At 40.9% G+C, this 18,992-nt stretch overlaps 1 protein-coding gene across 3 annotated transcripts in view; it reads left to right on the forward strand.

The window, feature by feature from the left end:
- Positions 1–18,992, forward strand: part of fam184aa (family with sequence similarity 184 member Aa) — a 75,784-nt gene that overhangs the window by 23,081 nt on the left and 33,711 nt on the right. For all 3 annotated transcript variants that reach the window (XM_076879976.1, XM_014412224.3, XM_076879977.1), the window contains exons 8-12: positions 255–390; positions 1,867–2,048; positions 2,123–2,308; positions 14,964–15,086; positions 15,190–15,351. In XM_076879976.1, coding sequence (XP_076736091.1) covers positions 255–390; positions 1,867–2,048; positions 2,123–2,308; positions 14,964–15,086; positions 15,190–15,351 — 789 coding nt within the window. The remainder of the gene's footprint in view (positions 1–254; positions 391–1,866; positions 2,049–2,122; positions 2,309–14,963; positions 15,087–15,189; positions 15,352–18,992) is intronic.

Here is an 18,992-nt window from a genome sequence, read left to right on the forward strand (position 1 = left end):
TTTTCTTTGCTTCAGTTTTAAGTACAAAGTGGGATAAATTGAATGGAAAATGTTTTCTGGAAACAGAAAGCCTCGGGGTGGAGAGTGTTTTTAAGAATCTTAAGGTGGTGGGAAATGTAGTGTGCACTGATGGTCCTGCAGGCAGATCTGTTTGGAAGTAGCTGGAGAGTCTGAGCTGAGGTTTTAAAATGCCAAACGTTGTATTGTTGTAACATAGCTGAGCGTGCGTGTGTGTGTTTCTGTGCGTGCTGCAGAACCTTCACAAGCAGCTGGAAGAGGCAATCCAGGACGGAGAGATCTGGGTGATGCAGCTAAAGGACACCGAGTATGAACTAGAGAGCAGCAGGGAACGAGTTCAGCAGCAGGCTACTGAAATCCTGCACAAAGCCAGTAAGATTTGACTGCTGGCGTTCACCACAGTGCAGTGCTGTGTGCAGATGTTTCACACATCCATTAAAGAGGAAGTCTGCTATTTGTCATCCTTATTCTCACGATTGTGTTTCATGTTCCCCAATTTGCAAAAGAAATCCTCAAACACTGCTGCAAACGAAAGCGATGTTTCACAACGTGTTTTATAATTGATCGTCGCTTGCAAATTTCAGCTAAATTTGCGAGTCCAGCAGAGCTCCTCATGCTTAATTAACCGATGTTGTAAATCTCGGCTTGTATGTTTAAAATTTGATGAGGTATTTCCATTTATTCTAATTGGTCCATTCGTGGCTACGTGTGGCTTTTAGCCTTTTCGTAGACCTCTGTAACCCGTGCAATAAAGTTTGCTAATGACATGATTTAAATTCAGCAGTCAAAACGTGTCTGCGTAGAAACAAATGCATTATAATTTGTTGTAATTTTATCAAAACCGTTGGAGTAAAACAACATTCAAAATCCTCAGACACACTGAAAAACTCTGCTGTTAACTGGACTCAAATTCATGTAAAGATTTTTCTTTTAGTTTGAACAACATTCATAGCCGTTCAGCTGTAGATTTACGAGTTTACATGGTGCACCTGAATGCACCACGAATAGAATATGTTGACTGATTTACAAAGCGGTTTAGACACCCAATTGATTAAAGTGTAGTTGGCAATATGACTGCAGGGAGTTTGTGTGCAGCTTTAGCAGTCACGGTCAACGCCTGTTTGTGAGGATATCACGCAGAGAGTGCGACAGCGGGGTGCCGGGCTCCAAAAATAGAACAAACCATTTCGTGGAGGGCAAAGTTTTATTTTGTCCAGCTGCCACAAACGAATGGTTGAAACACAGTTTTTTGCACCTTGAGGAAATGTATGTGCATGGATAATTTTTTTCCCTCCAGCATCGGTGCAGCGGAGCATTTTTGTATTATGAAGGGAAAAACAGCTCATGTCTCGTAAGGTCCAGGTTGGTTAGTGATACAGGGCTCAAGCCAAGGGGTGTCTGCGTGTCATGGTGCCTGTGCTCACGCCTTATACTGTGTGATCTCTACAGAAGCGTCTATAGAAACTTTAAAGCTCTCCTATGATTACTAGATTGAAATTGAGCTTTTATGTCATAAATAGTCTGAATAAACTCATCCCACATCTTTTCCTTTGACTGCTTTTCTTTTTAGAACATCTGCTTTCCCTCTGGCTGCTCAGCTAACCACACTGTTGCACCACACTGTTTTTCTTGTTTGTTATTTAAAGTTTTTCCCACCAAGTTTTACAAGCAGCTGATATTTTAAATTAGCAGACTGCCGACTTCCTGTTTAATAACTCTGCTGCAGAGGCCACTTCTTCGTTCAAACAGCAATAACAATAACAAACATCTAGTTTAAACGTTAGCTCAGATTCCTGATTGTAGAGCCTCTTTAACACACACACATGATTTCAATTTGACTGCTTTCAGGTCAGATCGGCTCCTTGCAGGCAACCCAGATGGCCCACGAGGCGACCATCAGGAACTTGGACCAGGAGCAGAGCCGCCTCAAGGAGAAGATCAGCAGGCTGGAGGAGGAGAGGGAGGTTCTGCTCAGCCAGAGCCAGACCGCCAACGACCAGCACAAACAACAAGTGCTCAAACTGGAACAGGTACTTTTTTTTATCCTTTCTTTGTCTGTCACAAAAAGCCTTTTTACTTCCTCTAATCTGCCTCTTGTCCTCAGTCTCTGCGCGAGGAACACCAGGGCTATGAGAAGGAGCTCTCCAGGTTGAGAGCGCACTATGAGGAGGAGACACTTCGCTTCAAGGAGGCGCAGGTCAGAGCATTGGAGGAGCTCGAGGAGAAACACCAGGTGATGAGAGAGGAAGCCCAGCAAGAGAAAGAGGAGGAGAAGAAACTCCTCATCACGGTGAGTCCAGTGTGAAGGTTCGGTGTTGATGTTGAATCTGACGAATGGAAACTTTTTGGTCCAAAAAACTGTCCTAAAATCCTTCACAAGGTTTTCTTCATTATTTTCAAGGATATCAAACACTAAATATGATACAAAAAAGTAAAATATGAGGAGCAAAGTCATCATTTCAACACAGACAGTGTGACAGACAGATGGTATTGTTGCACATGTAAGATGCACACGAGCACAGTCGCAGAAACGTAGCCATGACACAGTAGGTCTGTTTGTACTTCATGATCTTAATGGGTTTTTATTAATTGCATTTGTTTGTGGTGTCCTCATTTGGTCATAACATGTTTGGTCAAAGTCTTCACATATTTTTAAAAGCTGAAAACAACATTTCCAACATCCTGATTTTCTCTGCCTCTGGATATAAGAAATTAGGTTCAAGGAACATTTCACCATCAAATTCTGAGTTCACTGCTACTAATAAATTTAAACACTTTGGTAATAATAATGTTGAGAAGAGCCTCTGCAAATGTTAAATGAAAGACATTAATTCTCTGTAGCTCTGAGCTGAACATTACCCGCACCATCATTTTGAAAAGTTGTAAGAGTTGAGGAGGGTATGTGGATGTTTGAGGCGGGAGTACCTCAGCGGTCCTCGGGGCATAGGAAAAATACAGAGTAACACAGAACCTTAAACCATCTGTCACAGAAGTGGACGACTTTTCTCATCCACAACCCGCTGAGTCAGACATCGCTGTGGTGGAGGACCGTGATTGGTCCTGAGCTGTGTCATCAGTTAGCTAAGCCTATAAACTGTAACCCATTGGTTAGCATTGTCCCGTTGAGACGCCTCGAGCCGTTTCGTCTTGGTGTTTTGAAACCGTTAGTGGAGGTCGGATCCATCACACCCCGATGGTGGGCATACCCAGCTTTACGGTCCTTTCCTCTCCAATGAAGACGGTTAATTACAAAATAAAAATCTTAAATTGAACTCTGCCACACTTTAAACTAGTGACTGAGACTATAAAGTCACCAGGAAGGGTTTGGGGGTTTTTTTCTGCAGCCTTCTTGTTACTATCAGAAGTCTTCACCTGGACGGGATGCAAGAAGGAACAGAGGTTTAAGGCACTTCACATTAGCTTTACAATTCAGAAGTTATGTCCATCATTTATAGAGTGAATGCTCCAGCTCCAGTAACGGCGGAAGCCATGGCTCACTCATTCTTGTCTCCCTCTCGCTATTGAGGGAGTATCCTGCCATCTGCAGTCTGATAAGTCAGAGCTACACGAGGGTCTGGAGAGTGTCATGCGGCGGTGCGTCTATTCCCCTTCAATCACTTTCAACCAAATTGAAAAGCCTTAAGTAGAGGGTTTTTTTTAAAGAAAATTAACACTCGTATGAATGAAGATTATGTTTCATAGACTCCAAGTAAAGGGCACAGGCTGGAGGCGGTGGGTTGGCCATTTCTGATTAGATGGTATTAAAATCTAATGCCATCTAATCATTTCTCTGTCTTTGTGTATTTTTAATCAGTTTTGATCAGACTGACTCTGTTACGTCTTTACTCTGCTGGCTGCATTTCTTTGTGTTGGCACATGACTGAGAATTTACATTTACATACTGCTGTCTTTGGCCAAACCCACTGTCAGTGTCACTGCAAGGAAATCACAAACTCAGCAAGTGTTGGTCACTTGGATTATTTTAAGATATTCAAACTAAAGGAAGATTGTTTGTTTTGACTTTTTGCTGTGTAACCATCTTGATCATCATTCTTTATAAAACGATAAAGCATGAAAGAAGCCATAAAGATGTTTTCGGGGGGGGGGGGGGATAAAAACAGTAATTGGAACACAAACAGCCGAAGGTTTCTCTCAGGGTTTATGTCTCTCACTTTTTTCACGGAAGCATTTGCAATTAATTTCCCTCAGAGCAAATGGCTTTAGTCATTAAAAAAATATGTATCTCTAAAAGAAACGCGCAGCCCCCCTCAACATTTAATTAGGTCAACATTAAGACTAAAGACATGAAGCGCTGCATCTCTCTGTGCCTGTGTTTTCTCCTCTGCGTCTTTCAGTCTGTCGCCCGCTCTCTTTCTTTCTTCTTCAACTTTTCTTTTTTTCACTCCTGATTTGCTCTCCTCTCTTTGACTTCAAAGGGGAGGGGTTACGTGAGGAGAATACGAACGGCCTTATTGCCAAAGAAGCAACGACAACTGATGAGATTACCCAGGTTAAATTAATTTAACCTGATCCATTTAATATAACAGCAACAACAAGACTGCTGGGCAGACTCATCTCTTTCTTACTAGTCTCACTTATTCTGGATAGCTAAATAAGCAAAAACAGGCCTTTATACAATACAATACAATACAGTTTTATTTATATAGCACATTTAAAAACCCAAAGGCACACCAAAGTGCTTCACAGTAATATGGAGAATCAACATAAGTCAATAACAGGGTACAGATCGGGCACTAGCACAGACAGGATAGAGGCACTAACAGACCAGGAGAGTTAGATAAATACAAAATCCACTAAGAAGACAAAAACAGCAGTAAAATTAGTAATAAAATAATAAATTTAATAAAAGATTTAAAGATTTAAAAGTTTAAAATTTAAAAGGGTATTAACTGGTCAGGAAAGCCAAGTCCAATAGATATGCTTTCAATCTTGATTTAAAGGATTGGATAGAGTCCAAGGCTCGAATAGAAGCAGAGAGGCTGCTCCAAAGGTTGGGTGCAGCTGAAGGCACGATCGCCTCTGGTCTTCAGTCCAAACTTAGGTTGGGCCAGGAGTAATTGACCTGATGATCTTAATGCACGACAAGTGTGTACAGATTGAGGAGGTCAGTGAGGTAGCTGGGCGCAATGTTATTCAGGATTTTAAAAGTGGTCAAACAAGCTGGTCTCTCAAGGAATATGGCTGTCGAACACCAGAACACCAGAACTTCAGTTTTTTTCTCATTTAAAACGAGAGAATTATCTGACAGCCAATCTTTAACCTCGCTCAGGCAATCGAACAGGGAGTTCAGTGGTGCTGCCAAATCATCAGTCAGTTGACAATAGATTTGAATGTCATCAGCGTAAAAGTGATAAGAAATATTGTATTTTTCAAATATGGAGCCCAAGGGTAGCATATACAAAGAGAATAATAAAGGGCCCAATACAGACCCCTGGGGAACACCACAACAGAGAGGGGCAACAGAGGAAGAGTATCCTCCCATCACAACAGAGAAGGATCTATCAGTGAGGTAAGAATTAAACCAGTTAAGGGCAGAACCCTTGATGCCTACAACATGCTCTAGCCTCCTCAAGAGAATATTATGATCAACCATGTCAAAGGCTGAAGACAGATCCAATAAAACTAAAACGGCAGCAAAGAGTCAGCAAATACAAGAAGATCATTATAGACTCTTAGCAGGGCCGTTTCAGTGCTATGGTGTGGCTTAAAGCCAGACTGGTATTTATCAGTAATATTATTTGGGGCGACCGTGGCTCAGGGGGTTGGGAAGCGTATCTGTAACCGGAAGGTCGCTGGTTTGATCCCTGGGCTCTCTGTCCTGGTCGTTGTGTCCTTGGGCAAGACACTTTACCCTACCGCCTACTGGTGTTGCCCAGAGGGGCCGATGGCAGCCTCGCTTCTGTCAGTCTGCCCCAGGGCAGCTGTGGCTACAACCGTAGCTTGCCTCCACCAGTGAGTGAATGAATAGTGGCATTGTAAAGCACTTTGGGTGCCTTGAAAAGCGCTATATAAATCCAATCCCTTATTATTTGCAACTAAGTAAGCCTGTATTTGGAGAAAGATGGCTTTTTCTAAAATTTTTGAAAAAAACTGAAGTTTTGAGATTGGCCTATAATTGGCAGGGTCTTTCTGATCAAAATTGCTTTTTTTAAGAACGGGGTGCACTACCGCATGTTTTAAAGCAGTCGGGACACAGCCCACTACCAATGATAAATTCATTAAAAATAAGATGCAAGGCCCAATTTCCTCAAAACTTTCTTGATAATTCGGGATGGAAGGATATCGTGCACAGAATTTGAGTTTCTCAATTGTTCAATTATTCCCTTAAGAGTGGGGAGTGATAACACCTCAAAGTGAGAAAAGGTGGACATGAACAGGATTCAGCACAAGAGAGTGAGAGTGTGAAGCCTTCAGTAATAAAACTTTTCCACTAAAATGATTAAGAAATTGCTCACAGAGAGCCTGAGAGGCTGAGCTCGAAGAGTCTGGACAGGGATTTATCACCGAATTAAAAATTTTGAATAACATTCGGGGGTTGTGGCTATTAGTCTCAATAATGTCTGATAGGAAAGCTGCTTTAGCTGCTTTTACTGAGTTCTGGTAGAGAAAGCGGCTCCTACAAAGAATGTCATAGGATATCTGAAGCCTGTCTTTTTTCCACCTCCTTTCAGATTGACGGCAGACACGACATAAAGCTCGTATAGTGTCATTTAGCCATGGTTGATGAGAAGTTCTGGGACGTTTCATCTTTATAGGGGCCACAGTATCTAAGATGGAACAACAGGTGGATAGCATAGCTTTGGCAAAATCATCAACCAAGGGAGGTGTGTAACAGTTAGTATCAGTGAAGTCTGGATCAAAAAAGGCAAAGTTTAAAAAGGCCGTAATGAAGTTAGCCACAGTCTCAGAGTTAATGATACGTACAGGGCGATGACAGCCTTTAGAATTTAAATCAATTGCACATAGCTCAACATCAAACATGACCAAAAAATGGTCAGAAATACCAGCATTATCAACGTCCATAGTACAAATATCCAAAGCATATGAGAGGACCAAATCCAAGGTATGGCCTTTAAGATGAGTTGGTTCCCTGACCCACTGTGTAAGGTTAAAACAGTCAATTAGGGCATGAAAATCCTTGGCTAGGGGGTCATCAGCACAACAAATATGTATGTTAAAATCTCCAGTAATAAGGGCTTGGTCATAACTTAATAAAAATGACCCCAAGAAGTCAGCAAATTCACAAATAAAAGACCTATTATATTTAGGTGGTCGATAAATCACAGCACATAGAATCGTTGGGGGTCCGGCAAGCTCCAATAGTTGAACCTCAAAACTAGAATAGGTAGGAGAGGGCAGTTGCCGAACTTTTTTAAAAACAGAGGCCACGCCTCCACCTCTTCCCGAGGGTCTCGGTGAACTGAAGAACACACAGTCCGGAGGTAGTAGCTCTGAAAAGGAAGAGGACTCACCAGGACGAATCCAAGTTTCAGTCAATAACAGAGCATCAAGCTGAGAGGTGAGGAAGAGGTCATTTAAGATGAAGGTTTTATTCACCAGTGATCTTGCGTTTAATAAAGCCATCCGAGAGATCGGCATCTTATTTCTGCTGGAAGAACGTCTTAGCTGGCTTAAATTCCTGTGCCGTACACCATCGCTGGGGGACCCAATCCAAACACGAACAGGCAGAGAGACTACCGGAGAAACCGGACAGGCTGTTTACCGACCGGACAGATCCAGCGATGGCTGAGCAGCCTGAAGGACAATGGACAATGGATCCCGAGCGGATGGAAGTCGTATAATCCCCGCGGTGGTGAGGGAATTAGCTGCAGCTGATGTTTTAAGGTAAGCCTTAAAGCGAACCCGAAACCCACTCCGTTTGCCCCGCTTCCTGTAACGCTTCTTAGGTGGGGGGCAGAGAGAGGAACCGTATGAACCAGTGGAGAGATGATACGTGGAAAGGAAGCAGCTCCCAAATTCCAGCCTTGATCCAACCCAGCACAGGGGGGAAAATGAAGATTTAACAGAGTATCCCGGTCATAGGTGATTAATGCATAACCATCTGGGGGGCATAGTGCCCGAAAGATAGCAAATAATAAACAAATATCAAGGAAAAGAGCTGAACAACAGAGACGACGATGGCCTGCCGTACACGCTGGCGCCATCTTACTCTCTGTAGGTATGAACTTATTTTCAACTACAGGGAATAGCTGTCTAATCAATGGGCACAGACACTCGTATTCCCCATGTTCAGTAATAATAATATATACTTTATTGATCCCTGTGGGGAAATTCCTCTCTGCATTTAACCCGTTCACTCAGTGGGCAGCCATTGGGCGCCCGGGGAGCAGTGTGTAGGGATGGTGCCTTGCTCAGAGGTACCTCGGGGGAGCCAGTCAGTGGATTCGAGCTCTCGACCTTCCGATCATGGGGCCACTACTCTACCTACTGAGCTATCCCTGCCCCATCAAGGTAACTCTTAGAATTTCCACCTTTTAGTTATAGCCAAATTAACATCTTTTCAATTCTTTGTGTTTAGCAATAGGTGGGCTTGTGTTTTTCTCTTTGTTTTTTTCTTTTTTTGTGAGCTCACATCTAAAATTGCTGATCTCCTGTTCTGTGCTAAAGGACAACTGTGGGCAAAGTCCTGTCCAAACCTTGTCTGGGGTTAATCTTACATTTCTAGTATGTTAGCTTGTTGATGCTGAACCTCGGAGAGTGCTGGCAGCGCCGTGGACCAGGTTGCTGCGGCACAGTGTGAAAGTTGTGAAAATCCACCCACACCTTTAGTCACAGGCCTGCTCGTCACATGAGCACAAAATCTAGGATTTCTTGTCAGTTTTTATTCATTGATTTTGATCTCCTGATGATGTACTCGTTCAGCTTCTTTCCAACTAATCATTTGATAAAACGAGTTCAGGATCAGGAAAATGCAGAAGGTCAGTGTTTTTAAAATCACAATAATCTAATTACTTCATAGTGATTTTACTTATTTAAATTTCCTTTAGGGCTAAAAGAAATAATATAGAAAAGTCAAATCAATTAAGAAACCAATTTCAAAGGATATTATCCTATAGATTAAGGATAATAGGATTAAGACCCATAACATTTTAAAGGTTCAACTTTTTAAATGATTTATTTCTGTCTGTGTAAAATTATATAAGCCTATAAGAATTAAGAATTTTGCCTATATTAAAAAATATTATTATAAATTGGTTCTGACACACTATTTCAGATTTCTGCCATCTGGTTATTCTTACACACACACGTATAATATCAGTATCTTCTTTAATATCTGTAACAAATTTCTTTGTTTTAAGCCTCACGTGAGTCATAAGGCGATAAAAGTCACATTAATGATCTGCTTTGACAAAATCTTTTGATCACGCTATTACACTAACTAGAAGATGCCTACGCTGCAGTAATGTTTAGTCTATTGTTATGTGGTTGCTAGGCAACATGACAACGTCTCATAAAATATCACAGATAATCAAAGTTTTGCAGATATGAAGTAGACGTTATTGTGATAACGCTGTAAGGTGTTCGAGGTGGAAAAATGTTCAAAGCAAGTCATTTTTGCCCGCTACCCCTAGCAAGGTGGTTGCTAGGCAACATGATGATATCAAAATGTGTGACAGAGATAATATAGATGTACCCCTGTACGAAGCTTAGATGATTGTGTAGGAGGAGTCTGTGGACAGACAGACAGAGAGAGGTGTGGCTCAACTGTGGTGGCTCAATCAGACTGAAAATCTGATTTTTCACTTGTTTTGTGTCTTTTAAAATATTGTTAAAAAATTCGAATTGAGAAATAATGAATGAATATTGATTATTTTTTATATGTAAGAAAAACACATGAGTATCAAATTGACTAAAGTTCCTGATTATCCTGAATGTCCAGTAACCTCTAACCTTTCCATCAAACTGTGTCAGGAAGGATAAACTTATATTGAGCAGTATAGTATGACCAAGACATGCCTTACAGCTGCAGCTGGTCCATGGGTGCTGCACGCTGCCTGCCCACTACTCCCAATGCTTAAGATGGGTTAAATGCAAATCACTCTATGGGGCTCGGTAAAGGCTGCACTGCTCTCTTATCTTATTATCCTATAGGCCAGTATGACTGTTTTGCTCTGAAAAGGCAAAAAGTGAGCAGAATAGTAGGTCCTATTGTTCTCTCTTGTTTATATCTGTTGCAGCACATTACACCCCCTTTATTCACGCTCACATGGCTCCAGCTGCATTTAGAGCTGAAGTTCAGCAAAGGACAGCGTACATACTGGAGTTTGCTTCCATCCAATTAAAATGAATCAGCTAAGAGGCATGAAGGCAGTGTAATATATGACTGGCACAGAGTAACACAAAACACTTTGTCTCAAAAGTCATTCCTTTAATATTAAAGCCTGCCGTCCAAAATGAAGACGTATCTTGTTGGTCTGAAACGATTAGACGCTGCATTTTAAATCACTTTGCGCTCGGTGTTTTCTCTCTTCCGTCTCGTCCCATATTTCTCCTCTTTCATAATGTTGCTCTCTCTCTCTTTTCCTTTCTTTTCGCCCCTCGTGAGCTCACACTTCGGATGCTGTTTGAAGCTGACTGCTAATTGGTTGATTTTCATTGACATTAAATCCTGCCTCTAAGCCAAGTGAGAGTCGTGCATGAGCGTGTGGGCGTGTGTGTATAGATTCCCTGAAAGACAGAGCGACGGAGAGAATGGATGGAGGGGTTGATGAAAAAGGGAAATATTATGTAAGTCGAAGCTGCGTTTAGATTAATGTCTGCTTTTGTTTGGGCTGAAATGAAAAAGGGGATGCAGGACGAGAGACGGTGAGACAAAGATGCAGACAGAAAAGAAAGAGACAGAAGTGGTCATTTGGAAGAAGAAGAAGAAAAAGTCGATATATTCTAAAACGTCTTCATCTTTGTACTTGTTAGTTTTACGACTGTCAGCGGATATTAACGAGTTCTTCAACCGAAGCAATAAAGCGACTAACTCTACAAATTGCTTGTGCTGTATTAATTCATAATTCACCACGGTCTACTTAAGGCCAGATGAGACAGCAGTAGAATAAAGACTTTTCATTGGTGTTTCTAATGTCCCTGCACTGCTGCACATGTAGATTCATTCCTCTGATGGGTTTGTTTGCAGGTGAACGCAGCTTCTCTCAGTTTAAAGAGGACAGTCAAAAATGAAAGTGTCCATAATGAAGTGATAGGCTTTTGGCATTGATGCAGCTTTCTACTCAGTGTCAGCAGCGTGTTGTCTTTTAAATATGGCAGCAGCTGAAGCTTACGAAAGCGGCCAACTGTCACTTTCGGCATTGTTTACTGTGCTGATTGTTTTCTAGATCGGGGATGTCAAAGTCATTCATCGAGGTCCACATAGAGCCTGTTTTGAGCTTAAGTGGGTCAGACAGGTGGAAATCCCCTCTCTGTCACTTTGAAGATGTTTAACTACACATTTAATCCCTGAGATATCTCATTATAAGAAGGAGAAGTGCAGTTTCAACAGCTTGTCTCAGTTTTTCTAATAAAGAAATGCTGCTGTAGTTAGAGAATTCTGTCTATCAGTAAAGACAGATCTTGTAAGAAATAGGGCTGGGCCATATCATACCGTTCACGGTAATACCGGTATAATGTTGGGCAACGACAAGAAAATGAAATATCGCGATAGAATATGGGTAAAACGTACATGCGCAGTGCCTTTGTTTACATACATACATGGCGGCAACGCAGAATGAGAAGGGCGAAAGCGGATCGTTAAATGAAACGGATGAACCAGAATTGGTTTGTGAAAATGCTGCAACTTCAGTGGTGTTGAACTGGTTTGGCTTTCGTCCGTCAGATACACAACAAAGCACTATTTTTGGTGGCGCATGCTAGCGGGCCGTCGTTATTACCGTGTTGTTTGGAAAATACGGCACACTTAAAATCAATCCTTTGATTTTTCTGAAAATCAACAGTGCCCCTTATAATCCTGTCTGCCTTATGTTTAAATTCTGGTTGTGTTTACTGACCTCGAAACGATTTTATGTACACGGCGCTCGAAAATCTGTCAAATGTTTTAGTACGACTTTGCTGAGCTACGAAGCCGCACCGCTTGATGGATTGTTGGAGCATTACGGCTACCGTAGTCAGGAGCCTCGCGTAGTGATACGTACTGTGCTTCAACATAATATTACCGTATTGTGTGTTTGTTTAACCTCTTTTAAAGTTTTGTGGTTATGCTGAGGATATGCCGGCCAATTTCCACTGGAAATGTCTTTTGGTCAAACTGTCAGCAAGGAATTTGCACTGTTAAATTTTTATATAACTTTAATGCACATAAAAAAACAGCTGCTTGTTTAAGTGAAAATACATTGATTTTTTTTTTGCACTAATAAACTTGTGGAGTTGTAAAGTTTTTGTCTAGTGTCAATTATATCGTCAGTTATATCGTTATCGCAAATTTTCAAATCTATATCGTGATAAATATCGCCCTGCTCTAGTAAGAAATGTATAGAATTATAAATGATTTGTGGCAGCACATCACCTCCACAGTTTTGGAATTATAAAGCAGAAAGTTTTTATTTATTCATTTATTTATTTATTTGACTCTACATTGTAAAAAAATAAAAAATAAAAAAACACATTTTTATAGCCGATATTTAAAAAAACAGGAACTTTTTTCTATTACGTCATTACTTTAGTGTCGTATGATGGCTCTAGCGGTGGTCTTTATCAGCAGGAAAAGCTGTAAAATTTATGAAAATGTAATTAAAAGTCCAGTATTTTTGCCCTCCTTTACAAAGGGAACATTTCCAAAGATGGAAATAGGCCGGACTGGAGTCTTTTCAGGGCCACCGTATTTTGACACCATAGTTCTAGATGAATTGTTTGGTTTTTAAACAATCGTAAAAATGTCCTTAATCAAATTTCGTGTTCTCTTTTCTATTTGTGAAACTTGAATATGTTTAACTGAGGCAAGGATCGCTGTAGTCAAAGACGATTTCATTTCCACTTGCAGTCATTTCAACACAAACACTATACGCGTGCGTACGGGTGAGGAAGACCCCTCACAGACCAGAGCAGTAACACAAGATTTGACATGGATTGAGTGAAGCACTCTGTGGAAGGTGGTGCTGGATTGCAAAGCAGCTTGTGGATGTGCAGCAACTCTAGGCGGGCTAAAGAAGCTTAAATATTGCAATCCTATATGAGATCATCAGTAGGACGAGCCATCAGCTGGCGTGGGCCGGCATAACTGTTGCCCATTCAGTTTGTTTAAAACCCCTGTACATTATCAAAACAAAGAGTATGAAGACATTACAAGTTCCAGCAACAGTGCAGTGGCCACAGTGAGGTCCATCCACCAGTTTTCCATCTTAACCATGTAAGAAATCCAGGGAGTTGGAGACGATCCCGCTCTCAACAACATGTGAATCAATATCATATAACTAGGTGACATAAGCTAAGCAGCCCTCACTATTCATTTAAAAGTGAAGGGTTTCTTGTCCTTGACCTGCCGATTGATAGAATTATTGCCCCATCCAGGTAAAAAATACTCTTAACCAGCTCTACTTTTATACACTTTCATCCTGCCGTGGTGTCAGCGATGTATGACTCTGCAGGTGATGTTTGACACATCGCTGAGGTGGATCTCTGGCAGAGAGTTGAATGATTGAAATGCTGCGTCTCGCGCTATAAATCATTTCTAAGTTCTCAAAGCTTTCAGTTTGTTCACATGTCTTTGTTTCACTTCTTCTGAGACGTGATCTAAATATTTATTGGCTGAAGACTTGCACTTGCGTGGTGGTGTGACCGGCATGTTGTAATGCTGCAGGTTTTATTTGTTTGCTTGGCTTTTTTTCCCTTCCAAGAGTTTGTGCTTCTCACCTAATTCAAATCTGTGAGTCGGGGCTACAAGAGTACAAGCTCTGATTTAATTTTAATCTTGTGGCTCTAAAGCTGCATGGGAAAGGTGGCTCTCCTGTGAGTGGGTTAAAGAAAGAGGATGTGGATTACTGGGTGGCTCCCATGTGGGAAAGATTAAAAGGGGGGTTGCTTTGTATTTTGCTCACGTCATTGAAGAGATTCTGATGGATACAACTTGCCTCAACCCAACGGGGATGTCAAGATGATAAATAATAGCTGCAAATTAGACACTAATGACTGAACCCTTATTGATCACTGGTAAGGCAATTGCACAGCTGAATAAGTAGATGTACGTGCCCTCTTTTTGTATTCGCCTGTAACGAACATCAGATGATCAGAAGATCCAGAAAATATTCTAAATTCACCTTTACAGTAAAATAATAGTATCTGCAAAGAACGAACAACCAGAAACCTGTTGCTCAGCACTGTTAGTACAAACAGAGCTCAGTATTGTTTAGGTGTATCATAAAGCATAGACAGTAAGGATCTCAGCAATTTACTGAAAAGAGAGACTTAAGAAGTAGATCAAAAGGAGATTTTCATAAGAGAAATCCAGAGTGGCCCAGAAAGGATTTGACGCTCTGGTTTGAAGGATTATAGAAACTGGATGTTTTGAAGAGATGGCCTTTTAAGTGTAAATGACAGTTCACGTGTCTTTTCCTCATTCAGTAGCCCTGCGTCACGCTCAAACGCTGCCATGACTCCACATTGTGGCAGAAATTGGATTTTCAATAGAGTTGCTTTTAAATCTCCTCATTTTTTTTAGAGACTTTAAGTTTATATCAGAGGAAAACGGGCAAAAAGCATTTTCATATTGAAAACATGCATTGAGAATTTGTCTCACAAAGACATTTTAGACATGGAAGAATGTAGAATAAATCTCTAGTTTCATGGTCCAGCACTAATCAACTTGCCCAATTTCTTGTCCTATTATCCTTCCCGCTCTTCTCATCCGTCTTTTCATCCAATCTTGTTCCTTTCTTCCTCTCTCTCTTTCTTCCCGTCTCCAGAAAATGAGCCAGGAGTTTGAGATTAAACGGCTGTCATTAGAGGAGCAGAGAGATCGCCTCCAGCAGCAACTCGACAACTTGAAAGAGGAGCTTTCGGCCAAACTCAACATGGCCAATCAGGAAGTATGAGTCAGCTCTTACTGGAGCGCTAACGCATGACCAGCATGACCTGATCGTCTCCATGCATACCGACACGTCTCAATCAACTGAGTGGTTGTCTCCTCAGGTGTCCCACCTTCAGGAGCTGGTGAGAGAGGGGGAACAGAACCTGAATTCAGCTCAGATGCAGATTACCTGTCTGAAGGAAACTCAGGAGAAACTCAAGATAGAGCTAGACGCGACTCGAGCCCGCGTCCGAGAGACGAGCAACCTGCTGACTGACCTACAGGTGAGGAGAAAACAAAGACAGTACTGAGGTTTGGAGAACCTGAAATGAGGGTCCTCCTGCATTAACGCCCCAATAAAATAAAGTCTTACTGAGGATAATCACTTCAATATCAATATCACATTTATTTCTATAGCACATTTATAAGCAACAAAGTGTAAATTTGCTAAAACTGCAGTGATGTGTTCATACGTTCTAACACCTGTTAGAAGACGCGCAGCAGCACTTTAGATTAACTGATGGAGACATGAGTGCTGAAGACCCAGAGAGAATTGCAGTAGTCCAGTGTGATGAAGGCATGAATACGTTTTTCTGCGTCTTTAGGAGGAAGATAAGGCTGAGCTTTGGCAATTTCAGGTAACTGATAAAAAAGTGTTTTTCACAACTGTGGACACTTGCTTCTCTAATTTAAAAGAGCTTTCTAAAAACACTCTGAGATTTCTTACAGTGTGGGAATGATGACGAGCAAGAGGACCAAAGGTATCAGTTAACTTATCCAAAAGGGGCGTGTCTTCCAAAAACAATAACTTCAGCCTTATATTTTAGGGTGAGAAAATTTTGTGTTAACTGGTCTCTAACATCATGTAGACAGTTAAGCAGAGACTGCAGTGGGACAGAAACAGAAGTAAATTTGGATGTCATCATAACAGTGGAAGGAAATGTTGTATTTCCTTCAGTAGTCACAGATCAGTTCTTAATATTTGTTTTAGAATCCTGTAAGATGTAAACATACAGAGTGTCAAATTACACAGATTGGTTATCAGTGTCACACTCAGATATTCAGATCTAGACAAATGAACAGAGCGTTAAACTGCAGCTGAGAATATGCAAATTCTATCGTCTTTGTTTTGTTTTGTAGAAAGTGTTGAAAGTATTAAAGGTGCAAATACTGAAGTAAACATTTGTATAAGCATAAAATTAATGTAAAAGTAAGCCACTGATAGCTTTCTAGTCTGTTTTCTTTCTGAATCAGATTTCCTTATAAGGTCATTGCCCCTCAGTGGGCTTCCAGAAGATGGCCAATCAAAAGAGAGTGGGCTTTTAGGGACTGGAAGAGGACTTTTTATGGCTTTATTTTTGATAGGGACAGTGAAGACTGACAGGAAAGTGGCGGAAAGAGAGAGGGGAAGACATGTGGCAAAGGACCGCGTATCAGACTCTAACCCTGGCCGGCCGCTCTCAGCCGTGGGGCATATGGTCGCCTGCTCATTCCAGTGAGCTAAACCGTCGCTCCCCAAGGATAAACTTAGAGCTGTTAGTTTCTGGCTCTTGTTTTTTTGTCTAATGCACCTTGTTACACACACTCAGTCACTTAAACTTAATGGATTAAATCCCAGCTTTTATTTTACCAACTTTCTGGGACTCAGATTTTACTGAATTGAAGTAACCTTTGCAAAAGTCTTGACAGGTTGGGTCAACCAGTCAAGAGTTTTCAGACCCGACACTGAGACTGGCAGATGGTAATTTGCCTCCTGACATAGTAAGTCAGTGTGACAGCCTGTCTCATAGTCTGACAATAACAGCTCAGTCAGTCAAATAAATGTGGTGATTAAAAAAAAAGCCTTCACTGATGACCGAATAGAGAGAGACAGAGAGGGGGGGGGGGGGGACACAGGCAAGGATCGGAGGATAGAAGGATGGGAGAGGGGAAGAACATTTTGAAAGCAGGAGAGCAGGAAATGAGAGTTAACTGAGAAACAAGCGCGGTGCTGAAGGCCAGCTGTGAGATAATGATGATGAGGCCATTATGAGCAGAGTGGGCCTATGTTTGAAAAGAGCCCTGCTGGTGTGAGACGCAGGAAGAGCGTTTGTGATAGAGAGCGTGGCTTACTGTGGCAGGGGAGGAGGAGGAGGGAGCGACTCGATCCTTTCATTAAAATTATAGCTATTAATACTGTTATTAATAATAGGGATGATATTTGTATTTAAAGGAACTTATTCATGATAATAAGTCATCAAATGAGAATTTGGGAAGGCTGAATCATCATAGGACTGTACAATAAAAAGGTTTAAAGTAGAACAAAAATGCAGAAAGGGACAGAAAAAGTGTGGAAATGTCTTAGCTTCAGTAACAGGAATTAAAACAACTGTTAATAAAGGCAGAAAGAAGAGTTAATAAGAAGCACAGTGCAGAGAGGCTATAAGAAGAGCGATAATTAAATGAAACTGCAGAATGGTGCTCTTTGAATTCCCACCAGGCTTCTTATTTAAAGGGCTATTTAAAGAGCAGGACTGGGGCAGTAAAAAAGCCAAGCTTGACACAGGATTGTATCCTGTGTTCACACTGAGCTCATTAGCATAGACACAAGCTCAACACCAGCAGAGGCCGGCCTCACAGTAAATTTAGACCAGCTATTGTTTAGCACAGAATGAACCTTTAAGTAGATTACTAGGTTAGGAAAAGTAGAACGAGAGATGGTTTCATTTATACTCATGTTTTATTTCTACCTTAAATACAGAAAGTTCACAAAATTAAAAAAAAAATGTTATAAACTATGATGTCATTGTAGAGATTACATCATGTGTTCCTCAGACAAGCAGCCTGTTGTTAAGTCATGAGTACTTGAGCATGTTTCGTGCTTTCGATGTGTTGTTAGAAGTTCCACAAAAACAAAATAATTTCATGTTTTTTTTCCAGTATTTGACACAGCGATTGCAAACATGCTGGTTTTATTTTGGATGCTTACACTATTACACTTTGCACAAAGAATCTGAACGTTTGTTTTCAGCAAGTCTCACACATGCCTCCTGATCAGTCTTAGCCCATTTTTCTTTAGTGAATCTCTCAAACTCCTCCAGATTAGGTGGTCAGTGGCAGTTAAGTCAGGGGTTTGTGCAGGACAGTCAGTAACATTCACTTTGGTCTTTGTCGTGTTGAAGACAAAGCGACGGCACAGACCCAGCTTTGCTCCCGACTTTCAGAATCTTCACACATCCTTCGTTTTTCATTGTTCCTTCCACCTTGATGAGATTCCCAGTTCTAGTTTAATCTCATCTGACCAAAGGACATGCTTCCAGTATGAATAGTCTCCTGGTCATCTTTAGCATACTTCAGTCTGGCTTGAAGGCTATTTTTCTTTCCAGAGTCTTTTTTTATTTGATTTTATGAGGTTTAAGCATCACAGAGTTCAAGTAGAACAGTAGTTTGTGCTATGGCTCACTTAAAAAGGTCCGCTTTTAATATTAAGCTTTGTCATTTTGATTTTTTTCTGAAAAAATTCTTCTATTGTGTGCAGAAATGTTTATAAATGCTCTGTTAAAAAAAGAAATTCATAAGGGGGCTAATAGTTTTAACCTCAGCTTTACATTTTCTTGTTATATAGACTCATTTAAATTTATTTTTATTCTTAACAACATATAAATATAGATGTACATTTGTAGTGCAAGATTTATCTTGCGACACTTTGAAGGGCCCCACATGCTGGAGTGAACTGCACCACCCTCACTAACCTCTGATGCAAATTACAGTTAGCTTTAATGTAGGTGGGTAAGCCTTTACTATAGTCTCTGATTTATCAGAAATGAATGATTCAGAATTATAATTATTCAAGTGAAAGTATAATGAAACAAATACAGACTGTTTAGGATAAAGTAACAAGTGAAACATGAGTCATGTCTGTGGTTTTTTTTTTTGTTCTTTTCTT

This window comes from Maylandia zebra, linkage group LG23 (genome assembly GCF_041146795.1).
Source record: "Maylandia zebra isolate NMK-2024a linkage group LG23, Mzebra_GT3a, whole genome shotgun sequence".
Taxonomy (NCBI): Eukaryota; Metazoa; Chordata; class Actinopteri; order Cichliformes; family Cichlidae; genus Maylandia; species Maylandia zebra.